The 19739-nt window shown below is 47.9% G+C and overlaps 1 protein-coding gene across 1 annotated transcript; it reads right to left on the minus strand.

The window, feature by feature from the left end:
- Positions 1–719: 719 nt before the first annotated feature.
- Positions 720–14956, minus strand: LOC149428982 (P2Y purinoceptor 4-like). The gene is made up of 2 exons (XM_089666870.1): positions 14720–14956; positions 720–3648 (listed from the first exon to the last, which is right to left on the minus strand). The coding sequence occupies exons 1-2, from the start codon at positions 14737–14739 to the stop codon at positions 2001–2003; spliced, it is 1668 nt and encodes a 555-aa protein (XP_089522996.1). The 5' UTR covers positions 14740–14956; the 3' UTR covers positions 720–2000.
- Positions 14957–19739: the final 4783 nt, after the last annotated feature.

Below are 19739 nucleotides of genomic sequence, written 5' to 3' on the forward strand. Positions count from 1 at the left end.
CCTAGGGACAATACACCCTGACCCCCAGCAACAGTATACCTCCACAACGAAATACCCCCCCCATCAACAATAGACCCTCCACAACAAAATACCCCCCAGCAATAATAGATCTACCCCAGGAACAATACACCCCGACCCCCAGTAACAGTATACCTCCACAACAAAATACCCCTCAGCAACAATAGATCCCCCACAACAAATTTTCTAACAGCAACAATAGATCCACCCGAGGAACAATACACCCGACCCCCAGTAACAATATACCTCCACAACAAAATACCCCTCAGCAACAATAGACCCTAAACAACAAAATACCCCCCAACAACAATAGATCTTCCGGCACCCAGCACCGGTAGACCCCTCCCTTAATAGTAGATCACTCCCAGCAACAATAGATTCCCCCCAGTGACAATAGATCCCCAAGTAACCAGCATCAACACACCCCTCCAGCGCACCCTATCACCCGTTGCCATTATAAACATTCAGAGGTTCCGGTGTTCTCCCAAGTAGGTGGTGACCCTGGATGATGCCTGAACAAAGATGGCGCCATCCTTCTGGAGAGAGACGCAGATGAAGGCGTGGTCAGGGGGAGTCCTGCGGTCTCCGAGAAGTAATAATACCTGGAAGGGTTACACTGACACCTTACCGTGAGAAGTATCACAGGTCCCCTTTAATATTCACCGCGGGTTCAAAAAACAACATTTATACTACAGGAAGTGTATTGTTTCCATACATAAAAAAATATATTTATTGTCGAACACTTTGGCAGCTCATACAAGGGGCAGAACAAGGCACTGAGGAAGCCACGTCAGTTGTCACAGGACGTGGTGTGTGCCATGGAGCTGGCTTTGTACACGGGGGACAGTCATGGGGGGACAGAAAAGGGTCTTCACCAAACTGGTCCTCCATGTCTTTATGGAGCTGGCTTTGTACACGGGGGACAGTCATGGGGGGACAGAAAAGGGTCTTCACCAAACTGGTCCTCCATGTCTTTATGGAGCTGGCTTTGTACACGGGGGACAGTCATGGGGGGACAGAAAAGGGTCTTCACCAAACTGGTCCTCCATGTCTTTATGGAGCTGGCTTTGTACACAGGGGACAGTCATGGGGGGGACAGAAAAGGGTCTTCACCAAACTGGTCCTCCATGTCTTTATGGAGCTGGCTTTGTACATGGGGGACAGTCATGGGGGACAGAAAAGGGTCTTCACCAAACTGGTCATCCATGTCTTTATGGAGCTGGCTTTGTACACGGGGGGACAATCAGGGGATAGAAAAGGGTCTTCACCAAACTGGTCATCCATGTCTTTATGGAGCTGGCTTTGTACATGGGGGACAGTCATGGGGGACAGAAAAGGGTCTTCACCAAACTGGTCATCCATGTCTTTATGGAGCTGGCTTTGTACACGGGGGACAGTCATGGGGAACAGAAAAGGGTCTTCACCAAACTGGTCATCCATGTCTTTATGGAGCTGGCTTTGTACACGGGGGACAGTCATGGGGGGACAGAAAAGGGTCTTCACCAAACTGGTCATCCATGTCTTTATGGAGCTGGCTTTGTACACAGGGGGACAGTCATGGGGGGACAGAAAAGGGTCTTCACCAAACTGGTCATCCATGTCTTTATGGAGCTGGCTTTGTACACGGGGGACAGTCATGGGGGGACAGAAAAGGGTCTTCACCAAACTGGTCATCCATGTCTTTATGGAGCTGGCTTTGTACACGGGGGACAGTCATGGGGGGACAGAAAAGGGTCTTCACCAAACTGGTCCTCCATGTCTTTATGGAGCTGGCTTTGTACACGGGGACAGTCATGGGGGAGACAGAAAAGGGTCTTCACCAAACTGTTACCACAAGGTTGGAAGAGCACAATTGTCTAAATTGTCTTTGTATGATGGAGGACCCTTCACTGGAGACACCTGAACCCAATCATTTGGAGGGGGTCCATAAAGTTTGGCCATAGAGTGTATTCGACATAGTGAGTAGTCTGGAAAGCTTCTATTTAGATGCTGGGGAGGAAGAGCAGCTCCTTCCCCTTGGTATTGTCCTTCTCATTGTGCATGCCCTGTCCTCCTTGACTTGCTGTGTCTAGAAGATTCCAGGATGAGGTCCCCTCTCCTTCACATGAGCTATTTTCAAAGGTTCCATTTTGAGGTCCCCTCATTCTCCTCAAACTCCAGAACCCTCTCTTTTCGCCGTTTGCTTTGTTTCTTTTGCTGTCTGATACATTGTCACTTTGTGATCTCGGCATTTTTTTATCAACACCACGGCACATTATCACGCTTTTCCCCTCTACAACGTCTCCCTCATCTTTCCTGGGCTCCCCCACATTGTCTTCTGCTCCACCCACCCCAACATTTCCATTTTCTTCCATGGAGTTTCTCCATTTCACTTTATTTTTTGCGTACGTGCATTCCGTGGACGTTTGCTTGTTGCTGGTACCCATCTCTACTTCTATTTCACCCGGGTGGTGGACTTCATGGTTATCACCCAGGAGGTTTCCAAAGCTCCCGATATTTTCCACGCCGCCTTGGACGGGGATTACGGCCGGGCCGTCCCTTTTGTTGGTTGTGGGCACATGATGGATGATGGGTAGATGTCTCCTGCACACATTGGAGATGTTGGTCACTGCACTGACCAGTCTCTTCTGGTAATTCTCGCTGGCCAAGAAGTATAAAACGGGGTCGAAGCAGCTGTTGGCACTGGCCAACGGGCGCGTTATCTTGTAGCTTAGGTTCACCACATTCAGCGAATTACAGCTGGCGTCCAAGAGCCGGGCGTAATAGTAGATCGTGCGTGTCACGTGGAAGGGCAGGAAGCAAATGATGAACACCGTGAGGACGATGACGATGGTCTTGATGGACTTTCTCTTGTAAGCAGGTAGAGTCTGGCGGATCCCGCTGACCATGGGCTTCATCAGCTCCCTGGCCATGAGCCCGTAGCAGCCGGCAATGACCAAGCAGGGTACGCCGAACAAGAGGCTCATGACGGCCGTGCTGTACTCAACATACTCTTCAAAGTCCTCGGGGGTGGTGGTGTCGTGGCATATGGTGTCGTTGCCTTTGGGGCTCACCGTAACAAAGAAAAGGTTCGGGATCAAGCAGACGCTGACGGAGACCCACACGCCCACGCAGAACATATGGGCGTACCTGGCCTTCATCCTCTGCAGGGAAAGGAGGGGGTGGCAGACGCCCATATACCTGTGGAGGCTGATGCAGGTGAGGAACAGGATGCTGCAGTAGAGGTTGGTGTAGAACAAGAAGCGCATGGTCTTGCACAGAGCTTCTCCGAACGGCCAGTTGTTGTGGTCGGCGTAATAATAGACCAGGGTGGGCAGCGACAGCAGATACAACGAGTCCGACAAGGCCAGGTTGAACATGTAGACCGTAGTGGGGCTCCAGGGGCGCATCTTGGCCACGAAGATCCACATGGCCGTCAGGTTCAGGGGCAGCCCCAGAATGAAGACCACGCTGTAGGACACCGGCAGCAAGAAGTACTTGAATTCCTCCTGGAAGATGCAAACGTTGTTCGCCTGGACCGTCCCGTTCTGGAAGGAGGGGTCCAGGGGTGAGGGGGTGGTGTAGGAGCCCACCATTATCTCAAACGCTTCGGGGAACTCTTCGTTCTTGAAGGACGTGGACATGTGAATTCTAGAAAGGAAGCCAAAACATCATTAATAAGGGGGTCTTGTGAGTATCGACAACGCGCATCGTCAACGGAACGTATCCTAGAACAATGTCGTATTCAGGGGCGGACTGACAACTCATGGGGCCCCCGGGCAATGGGGGATCATGGGGCCCCCGTGTCCTTGCCCAAACTCAAAAGCCCCTTTGTCCTTGCCCAAACTCAAAAAAGCCTATGAAAAAGGTACCAGGGGCATCTCATGGGGCCCTAGGCAATAGGGGATCGTTGGGCCCCTGTGTCCTTGCCCAAACTCAAAAACCCCTGTGTCCTTGCCCAAACTCAAAAAAGCCTATGAAAAAGGTACCAGGGGCATTTCATGGGGCCCCCCGGGCAAAAGGGGATCATGGGGCCCCTGTGTCCTTGCCCAAACTCAAAAAAGCCTATGAAAAAGGTACCAGGGGCATCTCATGGGGCCCCCGGGCAATAGGGGATCATGGGGCCCCTGTGTCCTTGCTCAAACTCAAAAAAGCCTATAACAAAGTACCAGGGGCATCTCATGGGGCCCCCCGGGCAATAGGGGATCATGGGGCCCCTGTGTCCTTGCCCAAACTCAAAAAAGCCTACGAAAAAGGTACCAGGGGCATTTCATGGGGCCCCCCGGGCAATAGGGGATCATGGGGCCCCTGTGTCCTTGCCCAAACTCAAAAAAGCCTACGAAAAAGGTACCAGGGGCATCTCATGGGGCCCCCGGGCAATAGGGGATCATGGGGCCCCTGCGTCCTTGGCCAAACTCAAAAAAGCCTATAACAAAGGTACCAGGGGCATCTCATGGGGCCCCCCGGGCAATAGGGGATCATGGGGCCCCTGTGTCCTTGCCCAAACTCAAAAAAGCCTATAACAAAGGTACCAGGGGCATCTCATGGGGCCCCCCGGGCAATAGGGGATCATGGGGCCCCTGTGTCCTTGCCCAAACTCAAAAAAGCCTATGAAAAAGGTACCAGGGGCATCTCATGGGGCCCCCTACTGACCCCGGGCCCTCCAGCAGTGCCCAAGTTTCCAAATGGTCAGTCCACCGCTGGTCGTACTAAAGTATATCGAAACCCAAAATATTGCAGCTCATCGGTCAGATATGGTCCAGGCCATACGTGGGTTGAATTCCGAACAAATTTTCCTTAGAAAATCAGAAATTTGTGCATTTTGTAACCCATTGGTTACAAATTGAAACAGAATCTATGTCTGTAAAATCGCAACTGCAGCCTAAGCCCGGGTTCACACCGCCGCGATTTCAGGTGCGATTTGGGAGTTGCAATCGCGCCTGAAATCGGATCTAATGAATGCGAATGTCTCAACATATGTGATTTGCTGCGGCGCGATTTTAAAAGTCGTTCTTGTGTGACTTTTTCTGCGTTTGCTGCGATTTCACATATAGACTACAATAGAAATCGCACCACAAAACGCAACGGAAAACGCAAGAAATCGTTGGGAAATCCTCAGAAAACGTGGTGAAATTGCAAACAAAACACGCAATTTTAAATTGCATCCGCAGCCTAAGGCTTGTTTCGCACTGGATGCGATTTAAAATCGCGCGTTTTGTTTGTGATTTCACCGCGATTTGTTTGATATTTCCCAACGATTTCTTCTGTTTCCCGTTGCGTTTTGCAGTGCGATTGCTAAAGTCATTCTTGTGTGAGCCGTTTTCTGCAGTTTGCTGCAATTTCACATATAGACTACAATATGGTGAAATCGCAAACAAAACGCGCGATTTTAAATCGCATCCAGTGCGAAACAAGCCTTAGGCTTCGGATGCGATTTAAAATTGCACGTTTTGTTTGCGATTTCACCGTGTTTTCTGAGGATTTCCTAACGATTTCTTGCATTTTCCGTAGCGTTTTGCAGTGCGAATTCACCACAATTTGTTCGATATTTCCCAACGATTTCTTGCGTTTTCCGTTGCATTTTGCCCTCCGATAACGTAGTAAAATCGCAAACAAAACGCAACGGAAAATGCAAGAAATCGTTGGGAAATCTTCACAAGTTGCAAAGAAATCTTCAGAAATCACGGTGAAATCGCAAACAAAATGCATGATTTTAAATCGCATCCGCAGCCGAAGGCGTTTTCGGAGCACTTCCCAACGATTTCTTGCGTTTTCCATTGCGTTTTGTTTGCGATTTCACTGCGTTTCTGAGGATTTCCCAACGATTTATTGCGTTTTCCGTTGCATTTTGCGGTGCGATTTCTATTGTAGTCTATATGTGAAATCGCAGCAAACTGCAGAAAAAGTCACCCAAAAACGACTTTAAAAATCGCACCGCAAAATGCAACGGAAAATGCAAGAAATCATTGGGAAATATCAAACAAATCGCGGTGAAATCGCAAGCAAAACACGCAATTTAAATCGCATCCGCAGCCTAAGGCTTGGTTCACACTGTATGCAATTTTAAATAATGCATTTTCTTTGCGATTTCTCCGCAATTTCTGAAGATTTCTTTGCAACTTGTGAAGATTTCCCAACGATTTCTTGCGTTTTGTGGTGCGATTTCTATTGTAATCTATGTATGTGAAATCGCAACTAACTGCAAAAAAAGTAATGCAATCACACAACTTGTGTGCAGTTTCAGGTGCGATTTCTGAAGATATTATTGCGACTTGTGAAGATTTTCAATGATTTCTTGCGATTTGCAGAGCGATTTCCATTCTATTCTAGGTCTGAAATCGCAACAAAACGGCAGAGAAAGTCACGCAAGAAGGACTTTAGAAATCGACTTAAAATCGCACAATTTGTGTACAATTTCAGAACACTTTCTGAAGACTTGATTGCGACTTCTGAAGATTTTCAACGATTTCTTGCAATTTGTGATTTCCATTCTATTCTATGAATGTGAAATCGCAACAAAACTGCAGAAAGTGACGCAAGAACGACTTTAGAAATCGCGCCGCAGCAAATCGCACGTGTTCAGACACTGAGTCTCTGTTCACATCGAATCCGATTTTGGAATCATGCGACTTCCAGCAAAGTCGATTTCCTTGCGATCTGCTAGATATCCGACACAGATGTCCATGCAAATCGCAACAAAAGTAGTACTTTTGAAATCGGCGCGTCTCTGACCAAGTCGGAACCGCACCAATATGACCGCTCTGTTAGCGGACAATAGGGTGCGACTTGGCGTGCGATTTACAAGTGCAAATCACACGCCAAGTCGCAGCCCTAAGGCTTGGTTCACACTGGATGCGATTTAAAATTGTGCGTTTTTTTTGCGATTTCACTGCATTTTCTGAAGATTCCCCAACGATTTCTTGCCTTTTCCGTTGCGTTTTGCGGTGCGATTTCTATTGTCTTCTGTATGTGAAATCGCAACAAACTGCAGAAAAAGTCACACAAGAACGACTTTTTGAAATCGTGCCGCAACAAATCGCACGTTAAGACACATTCATTAAATACCATTTCAATTCCCAAATCGCACCTGAAATCGCACCGGTGTGAGCGGGGGCTAAGGCTTGGGTTACACCGGATGCGATTTAAAATCGTGCGTTTTGTTTGCGATTTCACCGCGTTTTCTGAAGATTTCCAAACGATTTCTTGCATTTCCGTTGTGTTTTGCGAGGCGATTTCGATTGTCGTCTATATGTGAAATCGCAGCAAACTGCAGAAAAAGTCACACAAGAACGACTTTTGAAATCACGCAGCAGCAAATGGCATATGTTGAGACATTCATGAAATCCAATTTCAGGTGCGATTTCAATTCCCAAATCGCGCCGCAGCAAATCGCACATGTTGAGACGTTTGCAATCATTAGATCCGATTTCTGTTCCCAAATCGCACCAGAAATTGCACCGCAGCAAATTGCACGTTAAGACATTCATTAGATCTGATTTCAGGTGCGATTTCAATTCCCAAATCGCACTGGAAATCACGCCGCAGCAAATCGCACATGTTGAGACATTCACATTCATTGGATCCGTTTTCTGTTCCCAAATCGCACGTGAAATCGCACCGGTGTGACCGGAGGCTAAGGCTTGGTTCACACTGGATGCGATGTAAAATCATGCATTTTGTTTGCGATTTCACCGCGTTAATGAAGATTTCCCACTGATTTATTGCGTTTTCCATTGCCTTTTGCGGTGCGATTTCTATTGTAGTCTATATGTGAAATCGCAGCAAACTGCAGAAAAAGTCACACAAGAACGACTTTTGAAATCGCGCCGCAGCAAATCGCACATGTTGAGACGTTCGCAATCATTAGATCTGATTTCTGTTCCCAAATCGCACCAAAAATCGCACCGCAGCACATCACACGTTAAGACATTCATTAGATCTGATTTCAGGTGTGATTTATATTCCCAAATCGCACCAGAAATCGCGCCACAGCAAATCGCACATGTTGAGACATTCGCATTCATTAGATCCGATTTCCGTTCCCAAATCGCACCGGAAATCGCGCCACAGCAAATCGCACATGTTGAAACGTTCGCATTCATTAGATCCAATGTCTGTTCCCAAATCGCACCAGAAATCGCGGCGCAGCAAGTCGCAGATGTTGAGACATTCGCATTCATTAGATCCGATTTCAGGCGTGATTTCAATTCCCAAATCGCACGAGAAATCGCAGCTCAGCAAATCGCACATGTTGAGACGTTCGCAATCATTAGATCCGATTTCTGTTCCCGAAATCGCACCAAAAATCGCAGCGCTGTGAATCAGGACTGTTTTATTGGGATTTCACATACATAGAATACAGTGGAAATCGCACTGCAAATCGCAAGAAATCGCTGAAAATCTGTTCCAACAAAGCCTTCAGAAATCGCACCTGAAATGGCTCGCAAGTCGTGCGATTTTACATCTCAGCCGTGTGACTTGTAGGAAAGGAATGGAAGAATCGGCCCGGGCTGGAGGTGGTTAAGCGTGCGACTGCAGCTGGGAGCTGCGGGGAACCAGCGACACCTCTGAAGGGACCCGGCTGGCAGATGGAATCCGGAGTTTCTCCTTTCTCCGGCACCCCCGCACATAGCGAGCAGCTAACCCCTGATCCCAGGCTGTGATTGGACAGTAAAGGAGCACCAACAGACTGAGCGCTCTGCTCGCTCCTCCTGTCAGCATGTTCCTTGTCGGCTCGCTTGCACCCAGCACACCTGACTGTCCTCCTTGCAGTCTGAGCTTTGCTGCTCAAACACAGACTGAGCGCTCTGCTCTCTCCTCCTGTCAGCGTGTTCCTTGTCGGCTGCTCTAGCTGCTTTCAGTGATTGATTTGTATTTCATTTACTAGAACTGAATAAAGACGTGACTGCAGTCCGGGCGTCTCTGGAGTCGCTATGACAGCCCAGGCCTGTGCCGCTCAGTGCGCTGTCTTCCTATTGGAGCGCGGCGGGATGGACGCAGCTGTTGCTCGCAGTCCATCGGTCGCCGGCTGGAGACATCTGGAGGCTCTTCCCATTCCTGGTGGTTGTTTATATTCCTCATCTCAGAACAATGTCTGGAATATGTATGAGAGCCGTCTGCTGTCCGAGGCGGGGCCAGTGATGTCACATCGGGGTCCGAGGACCACAGGGCGAGAGGCAGCTGGGGGGGCCCATCGCAACCACCAACCGACCAATCACACCCATCGCATGCAGATGAACTCGAAAACCTCCCGAGTGCAGCTCTGGAATCCCGAATACATTCCGAATGACGGAATCGCACGGATCGTCCTGGAGATACAAACAGATGATGGACTTTATACTGGACTGTGGCTGCCCTGGGGCAGCAGAGCTCAGAGAGGTGCAGGAGGAAGCATGGGACACACTAAGGACTATGGACTACAAATGAGGGAATAGGGACTATGGACTGTAGACTATGGACTATGGGCTAGGGACTAGGAACCACGGACTATAGACTATGGGCTAGGGACTAGGAACCACGGACTGTAGACTATGGGCTAGGGACTATGGACTATGGACTATAGACTATGGGCTAGGTACTATGAACCATGGACTACAGACTATGGGCTAGGTACTATGGACTATGGGCTAGGTACTATGAACCATGGACTATGGGCTAGGCACTATGAACCTTGGACTATAGACTATGGGCTAGGTACTATGAACCATGGACTATGGGCTAGGCACTATGAACCTTGGACTATAGACTATGGGCTAGGTACTATGGACTATGGGCTAGGTACTCTGGACTATGGACTATGGGCTAGGTACTCTGGACTATGGACTATGGGCTAGGTACTATGGACCGTGGACTTGGTTGACATCCGTCCATGATAGATGGCACGTCTCCTTCCTGGACCTTCATATCAGACTTCAGAACGGTAGACCAGCTACAAAAACGTTTAGAAAACCGACTGCAGCCAATCCATTACTAGAGGCAAGGATCCATCATCCGCGCTCACTGATTACGGGGACTCCCATTGGACGGTTTCTATGATGTCGGAGAATCTGCTGAAATATTAATGATTTCAAACTAGAGGCACCAGACCTCTACATGAGGTTCAGGGACCGTGGATATTCTCCTTCTCAGATCAGGAAGGCAAGAAAACGAGCAGATAATGGTGACAGGAGAACGTTATTGTCCCCTAAAGAGGAAGATAACTCGGATAAACAGACCCCCCCCCCCCAACCAACCAATCAGGATGATAACCCAATATGGAGCACCATGGAAGGAAGTCAAACAGGTTCTGGAAAAACATTGGAAGATCCTCGCACAGTGTCCCAATTTGGGTAGAATTGTAGGAGATTGTCCACAAATGGTAGATAGGAGACCACCAAATCTTGGTGACTTCTTCATTCAGACCACCAACCCTTCAAACAGTCTACTTGGCTTTACCTCAGGTACCTCAGGGATGTTTAGCTGTGGAAGATGTCAGATTTGTACATTTGTGGAGCGGACAGATAGATTCTCCGATTCTGACAAGAAGGCCCGATATGACGGTCAAAGCCTCATAAACTGCTCTACATCTAGAGTATTGTATATGTTACCTGTCCATGGATGTACATTGGGAAAACTAAAAGGCAACGTAACGTACGTGAAGGACAACATCTTAGGGACATCGAATCCAATCAACCAGAAAGTAATTTGGCTCAACATTATTCAAGGTATCACGGTCCACAGGAGCCATCAAACCATCAGATTCCAAACTCTCCACCATGGCAAAGACCAAAGAGCTGTCCAAGGATGTCAGGGACAAGATGGTAGACCTACACAAGGCTGGACTGGGCTACCAAACTATGGCCAAGCAGCTTGGTGAGAAGGTGACAACAGTCGGTGCAATCATTCACAAATGGAAGAAACACAAAACAAGTGTCAGTCTCCCTAGGTCTGGTGCACCATGCAAGATCTCACCTCGTGGAGTGTCAATGATCATGAGAACAGCGAGGAATCATCCCAGAACTACACGTGAGGATCTTGTCAATGATCTCCAGGCAGCTGGGACCACAGTCACCAAGAAAACAATTGGTAACACACTACGCCGACAAGGACTGAAATCCTGCAGTGCCCGCACGGTCCCTCTGCTCAAGAAAGCCCATGTCCAGGCCCGTCTGAAGTCTGCCACTGAACATCTGAATGATGCAGAGGAGGACTGGTGGGAAGTGTTGTGGTCAGAGGAGACCAAAATCCAGCTCATTGGCATCAACTCAACTCGCCGTGTTTGGAGGAGGAGGAATGCTGCCTATGACCCCAAGAACACCATCCCAACTGTGAGACATGGTGGTGGAAACATTCTGCTTTTGGGGGGGGGTTCTGCTAAGGGAACAGGACAACTGCACCGCATCAAAGGGACGATGGACGGGGCAATGTACCATCAAATCTTGGGTGAGAACCTTCTTCCCTCAGCCAGGGCATTGAAAATGGGTCAAAGAACCAGCAAACACAAATGCTCCTGCGCTTGGGGATGGACTCGATGCTACAACCACATAAGGAATGTCCCGGAACACGCACACCTTGCTGCCCTCAAATGGACTGGGGGAATCCAAATATACTGAATGGGGAAAGAACAAAGAGAGGGCGCCCAGGCCAAGTGCATTACCAGAAAAAATGTTTAATAAAAAATAAAATATGTGTTATACTCACAAACGACAATATAGTCAAGGCACATCATACATAAACCCTCACACATATATGGAAACTGAATGAAAAAATGGGTGACCAATGAATGACCCATAGACACAGGCACACACGTATGACCGCATTCCCGTGCGCCTCTGTCTATGGGTCATTCATTGGTCACCCATTTTTTCATTCAGTTTCCATATATGTGTGTGTGGGTTTATGTATGTATGTATACATGTTTTTTTTACTAAAAAGCAGTTGCTCATGTAGACGTGTTACACACACATGTGCGCACGCATGTGGTCCAGTGAGCTCTCTTCAAGCGCTGCTTTCTCGTCCTGCAAGCGCTTGTTTCATAACACCTCTGACATCTATAGAATTCTTATATATAACACACATATATATCTTTTACACATTTTTTATATAATTAATCATTTTTCTTTTCTTTTTTTATTATTATTTTTTTTTTCTTTAATTTCCTATATATTTATATTTCTTATGCTTCCATGTTTCTGCGTACACACGTGTACCGCACACCATACCGATGTATCCAGATATTATACTACATTGTAACAATACTTATTTCATTTTATTTTATTTATACTTTATACTTTACTTTATTTTATACTTTATTTTATTTATACTTTTATTTATACTTTATACTTTACTTTATTTTATACTTTATTTTATTTTACTTTATTTTATACTTTATTTTATTTATACTTTGTGAACCATATTAAGAAGTTTTTTGTAACGTTTTATATCAACATTTCTGTTTTCCTAGTGATTGATCTCCTTTGTTCTTGTATATAGTATCGCATATCCATCCCTGGTATAATATCTGGATACATCGGTATGGTGTGCGGTACACGTGTGTACGCAGAAACATGGAAGCATAAGAAATATAAATATATCGGAAATTAAAGAAAAAAAAAAATAATAATAAAAAAAGAAAATAAAAATGATTAATTATAGAAAAAATGTGTAAAAGATATATATGTGTGTTATATATAAGAATTCCATAGATGTCAGAGGTGTTATGGAACACTTGCAGGACGAGAAAGCAGCGCTCGGAGAGAGCTCACTGGACCACATGCGTGCGCACATGTGTGTGTAACACGTCTACATGAGCAACTGCTTTTTAGTAAAAAAAACATGTATACATACATACATAAAGCCACACACACATATATGGAAACTGAATGAAAAAATGGGTGACCAATGAATGACCCATAGACACAGGCACATGGGAATGCGGTCATACGTGTGTGCCTAAGGGTGACACAATAAATATGAAGTGAGCAACCTAAAGTCAACATTTATATCCACATTTCTGTTCTCCTGGTGATTGATCTCCTTTGTCCCCGTATATAGTATATAGTATCACATGTCCATCCCTGGTGCACTACATGACCACACATGCCTGCGTTCCATCACATGACGACACCACAATGATATCACACACCCTGTAGGCTGCATCTCTAGGAAGTAATAAGTGTCTCTGCTGGGTTTCAGATCTACTCTCTTCATTATAACCATGCCCCATGGTTGTCTATGGCAAGCAGAGCACTAGGCAGCTTCGTAGCGTTGCTCATCCATCCATCCATCGGTGAGCAGTGCAGAGCATCACCAGGGAAGGATTTTTATTTTATATATATGTGTAACTTTCCACTTATTTATTTTTCATTTGCACACTTCTGATAGTTGATATGATTTATGATGGTCACCAGTTTCAATGGTTTTATTTATATCTATTTTTATAGATCTTTCGTGTTTACTTACACTATGCCAATTGCCCCTGTGACTCCTCCCCCTGCACAGGGGAGTGTCCAGGACAGCCCATGTGACCTTTGGTATAACTAGTAGTGAGCCTATAAAAGAGGGAGCAGACATTTGGTCAGTTGGCTCTGAGGAAGAGGCGAGTCCTCGAAACGCGTCAGCCTATTGGATGTCTACACTCCCCATTGCGGACTGTTACTCAGCGCGGTGCTGACCCAGCTGTTCTTCTATGATGTGCCATGAATATATTGTCGTTTGTGAGTACAGTACTATGGGCTAGTTACTAGGGACTATGGGCTAGGTACTATGAACTATGGACTATGGACTGTGGGCTAGGTACTATGAACTATGGACTATGGGCTAGGTACTATGGACTGTGGGCTAGGTACTATGGACTATGGGCTAGGTACTATGGACTATGGACTATGGGCAAGGTACTATGGACTATGGGCTAGGTACTATGGACTATGGGCTAGGTACTATGGACTATGGACTATGGGCAAGGTACTATGAACTATGGACTATGGGCTAGGTACAATGGACTATGGACTATGGGCTAGGTACTATGGACTATGGGCTAGGTACTATGGACTATGGACTATGGGCAAGGTACTATGAACTATGGACTATGGGCTAGGTACTATGGACTATGGGCTAGGTACTATGGACTATGGGCTAGGTACTATGGACTATGGACTATAGACTATGGGCTAGGTGCTATGGACTATGGGCTAGGTACTATGGACTATGGACTATGGGCTAGGTACTATGCACTATGGACTATGGGCTAGGTACTATGGACTTTGGGCTAGGTACTATGGACTATGGGCTAGGTACTATGAACTATGGACTATGGGCTAGGTACTATGGACTATGGACTATGGGCTAGGTACTATGAACTATGGACTATAGACTATGGGCTATGGGCTAGGTACTATGAACTATGGGCTAGGTACTATGGACTATGGGCTAGGTACTATGGACTATGGACTATGGGCTAGGTACTATGGACTATGGGCTAGGTACTATGAACTATGGACTATGGGCTAGGTACTATGAACTATGGACTATGGGCTAGGTACTATGAACTATGGGCTAGGTACTATGAACTATGGACTATGGGCTAGGTACTATGAACTATGGACTATGGGCTAGGTACTATGAACTATGGGCTAGGTACTATGAACTATGGACTATGGGCTAGGTACTATGGACTATGGGCTAGGTACTATGGATTATAGACTATGGGCTATATGGGCTCGGTAACCTTCCCTGATTGGCTCACCTTGGTGATGATCCTTTCATTCCCAGAGTCCCCCGCGGATGCAGAGTGCGGACATCTTCGAGGAGAACTCCTCTGCGCTCTGATTTTCGGACTCCTTTTGTTCTTTTTTTTTCCAACACTTGAAATGGTGGATTCCTCTTCAGAGGACGGATGAGCCCCCGCAGTGTATCGCAGAGTCCTTCAGAGGACGTATGATCTGGAGAGTCCCCGCCGTGTATCGCAGAGTCCTCTGCAGCTTCTGCTGTCCTCTCTGTCCCGGGACATTCTTCTGAGGCTTTCAGAGTGATGAGGGGGGGGGGGGTGACATGGGGGAGGGGACAGAGTGCAGCCTGAACAATGAGTACTGAGGATGGAGCTGCATGGAGGACGCTCACCAGAGATCTGCTAGTCGTGTCCCCCCCCCCCCATAGAGTGACTGTTGGGGGAGCAGGGGCGGACTGACCATTTGGAAACTCAGGCACTGCCCAAGGGCCCGGGGTCAGTAGGGGGCCCCATGAGATGCCCCTGGTACCTTTTTCATAGGCTTTTTTGAGTTTGGGCAAGGACACAGGGGCCCCATGATCCCCTATTGCCCGGGGGCCCCATGATCCCCTATTGCCCGGGGGCCCCATGATCCCCTATTGCCCGGGGGCCCCATGAGTTGTCAGTCCACCCCTGGGAGGGTCTCCATCTCCGCCAACCACAAACCAATACTTTGTATAACGGGCTTTGTGTTCTGTTTCTGTTTTTAGTTCCCTTTTCTGCATTTCTGTTGCGGATTGTGACTCTTGTGTCGGAGCCCCGGAAACACATAGCCAAAGTCAGGAGTCTCCAAACTACGGCCCAGGGGTGCTGCAGGGTTTTATGGGGGGTCAACTGTAATGGGGGGACTATAATGGGGAGTCTGATGTAAGGGGGGACTCTGATGGGGACCCTTATATAAGGGGGGGGACTCTGATGGGGACCTTTATGTAAGGGGGGACTCTGATGGGGACCCTGATGTAAGGGGGGACTCTGATGGGGACCCTGATGAAGGGGGGGGACTCTGATGGGGACCCTGATGTAAGGGGGGACTCTGATGGGGACCCTGATGTAAGGGGGGGACTCTGATGGGGACCCTGATGTAAGGGGGAACTCTGATGGGGACCCTGATGTAAGGGGGGCTCTGATGGGGACCCTAACGTAAGGGGAGGCTCTGATAGGGACACTGATGGAAGAGGGGCTCTGATGGGGACCCTGATGTAAGGGGGGACTCTGATAGGGACACTGATGTAAGGGGAGACTCTGATGGGGAAGCTAATGTAAAGGGTGACTCTGATGGGGACCCTTATATAAGGGGGGGACTCCGATGGGAATCCTGATGTAAGGGGAGACTCTGATGGGGACCCTTATATAAAGGGGGGGGGCTCTGATGGGGACCCTGATGTGAGGGGGGGGCTCTGATGGGGACCCTGATGTAAGGGGGGACTATGATGGGGACTTTGATGTAAGGGGGGGCTCTGATGGGGACCCTAATGTAAAGGGGGCTCTGATGGGGACCCTGATGTAAGGGGAGACTCTGATGGGGACCCTGATGTAAAGTAGGCTTTGATGGGGACCCTGATGTGAGGGGGCTCTGATGGGGACTCTGATGTAAGGGGGGCTCTGATGGGGACTCTGATGTAAGGGGGCTCTGATGGGGACTCTGATGTAAGGGGGGCTCTGATGGGGACTCTGATGTAAGGGGGGCTCTGATGGGGACCCTGATGTAAGGGGGCTCTGATGGGGACTCTGATGTAAGGGGGGCTCTGATGGGGACTCTGATGTAAGGGGGGCTCTGATGGGGACTCTGATGTAGGGGGGGCTCTGATGGGGACTCTGATGTAAGGGGGCTCTGATGGGGACTCTGATGTAAGGGGAGACTCTGATGGGGACCCTGATGTAAAGTAGGCTTTGATGGGGACCCTGATGTGAGGGGGGGCTCTGATGGGGACTCTGATGTAAGGGGGGCTCTGATGGGGACTCTGATGTAAGAGGGCTCTGATGGGGACTCTGATGTAAGGAGAGACTCTGATGGGGAACCTAATGTAAGGGGGGATTCTGATGGGGACCCTTATATAAGGGGGGGGACTCTGATAGGGACCCTAATGTAAGGGGGGACTCTGATGGGGACCCTGATATAAAGGGGGCTCTGATGGGGACCCTGATGTGACGGGGGGAATCATGGGGACCCTGATGTAAGGGGGGACTATGATGGGGACCTTGATGTAAGGAGGGACTCTTATGGGGACAATAAAGTAAGGGGGGGCTCTGATAGGGACCCTGATGTAAGGGGGGACTCTGATGGGGTTACAAAAAAAGGGACCGTGAAAAGAGATTCACAAAAAGTGGTTCCATCATGGACAGAGTGCGATACTCAAAGTAGTTCCATAAATGATACTTTATTACACATTCTGAATATATAATGAGGGAAATACCCGACTCACCATCACCGCAGGATGACATCATACAGAAAGACCGCAAATCACAGAGAAGCAACATCAGGACCGGCCTTTATAATGGAGTCCTGCATATACAGTGACAGGGGACGGTCTCATACACTTGCAGCACCGACACATCGGTCACACCACCAGTAGGGGACGTGTCAAAAAACTCTACCACAAGCAGGGGCGGACTGACAACTCATGGGGCCCCCTACTGACCCCGGGACCTCGGGCGGTGCCCAAGTTCCCAAACGGTCAGTCCGCCCCTGGTCACAAGGTATTATATACTATGCAGTGATGGCTGATATCCGGCACCAAATGACAGTAACATAATTACCCATAAACCCAAGGGGCAATGTGGGGAAAAATTGTGGTCATTACCTGCCGTGTCCCGCCGATTAGCGGCAATCGCTGACAGAGAGCAGGGCTGCAGTAGCTGTGCTTTCTGTCAGTTCCCTGTCAGCTCCTGACATGCTGATCCGGAGAGAAGAGTTTATCTGTTCCGTGCAGTACACACCCCCGCCCCGCCCCACCCCGCCCCGCCCCCTAATAAAACACTCCCCTCACACAGTTAACCCTTTCAGTGAATAATAAACTTAACCCCTTCCTCCCCAGTGCCATTAGTACAGTGTCAGTGTTTTTTTTTGCACTGATCACTGTATTGGTGTCACTGGGGATGTCAGTGACCCCAGGTCAGTACCCCCCAATGTCAGAATGTCCGCCGCAGTCCCGCCATAAGTCACTGATCGCCGCCATTATTAGTATAAAAAAAAAATTAAAAAATCCCAGTATCTTTCCCGCCATTTGTAAACGTTATAACTTTCATGTAAACCAATTAATTTACACGTGTTGGGATTTTTTTTAGCAAAGACACGGAGCAGAATGCATTTTGGCCGAAATTTATGACGAAATTTGATTTTAAAATTTATTACAGATTTAGTTCAGATATCCCCCAAATGTCAGAACGGTACAGATATCCCCCAAATGTCAGAACGGTACAGATATCCCCCAAATGTCAGGATAGTACAGATATCCCCCAAATGTCAGGACAGTACAGATATCCCCCAAATGTCAGGACAGTACAGATATCCCCCAAATGTCAGGACAGTACAGATATCCCCCAAATGTCAGGACAGTACAGATATCCCCCACATGTCAGGACGGTACAGATATCCCCCAAATGTCAGGACAGTACAGATATCCCCCAAATGTCAGGACAGTACAGATATCCCCCAAATGTCAGAACAGTACAGATATCCCCCCAAATGTCAGGACAGTACAGATATCCCCCAAATGTCAGAACGGTACAGATATCCCCCAAATGTCAGGACAGGACAGATATCCCCCAAATGTCAGAACGGTACAGATATCCCCCAAATGTCAGGACAGTACAGATTTCCCCCAAATGTCAGGACGGTACAGATATCCCCCAAATGTCAGGACAGGACAGATATCTTCCAAATGTCAGGACAGTACAGATATCCCCCAAATGTCAGGACAGTACAGATATCCCCCATATGTCAGGACAATACAGATATCCCCCAAATGTCAGGACAATACAGATATCCCCCAAATGTCAGTACAGTACAGATATCCCTCAAATGTCAGGACAGGACAGATATCCCCCAAATGTCAGGACAGCACAGATATCCCCCAAATGTCAGGACGGTACAGATATCCCCCAAATGTCAGAACGGTACAGATATCCCCCAAATGTCAGGACAGTACAGATATCCCCCAAATGTCAGGACGGTACAGATATCCCCCAAATGTCAGAACAGGACCGATATCCCCCAAATGTCAGGACAGTACAGATATCTCCCAAATGTCAGAACGGTACAGATATCCCCCAAATGTCAGGATGGTACAGATATCCCCCAAATGTCAGAACGGTACAGATATCCCCCAAATGTCAGAACAGGACAGATATCCCCCAAATGTCAGGACAGTACAGATATCCCCCAAATGTCAGGACAGGTCAGATATCCGCCAAATGTCAGGACGGTACAGATATCCCCCAAATTTCAGGACGGTACAGATATCCCCCAAATGTCAGGACGGTACAGATATCCCCCAAATGTCAGGACAGGTCAGATATCCGCCAAATGTCAGGACGGTACAGATATCCCCAAAATGTCAGGACAATACAGATATCCCCCAAATGTCAGGACGGTACAGATATCCCCCAAATGTCAGGATGGTACAGATATCCCCCAAATGTCAGAACAGTACAGATATCCCCCAAATGTCAGGACGGTACAGATATCCCCCAAATGTCAGAACAGTATAGATATCCCCCAAATGTCAGGACGGTACAGATATCCCCCAAATGTCCGAACAGTACAGATATCCCCCAAATGTCAGGACGGTACAGATATCCCCAAAATGTCAGAACAGTACAGATATCCCCCAAATGTCAGGACGGTACAGATATCCCCCAAATGTCAGGACGGTACAGATATCCCCCAAATGTCAGGACGGTACAGATATCCCCCCAAATGTCAGGACAGGACAGATATCCCCCAAATGTCAGGACAGTACAGATATCCCCCAAATGTCAGAACAGTACAGATATCCCC

This window comes from Staurois parvus, unplaced genomic scaffold (genome assembly GCF_062004578.1).
Source record: "Staurois parvus isolate SC_StPar_1 unplaced genomic scaffold, SC_StPar_1.0 ptg002880l, whole genome shotgun sequence".
Classification (NCBI taxonomy): domain Eukaryota; kingdom Metazoa; phylum Chordata; class Amphibia; order Anura; family Ranidae; genus Staurois; species Staurois parvus.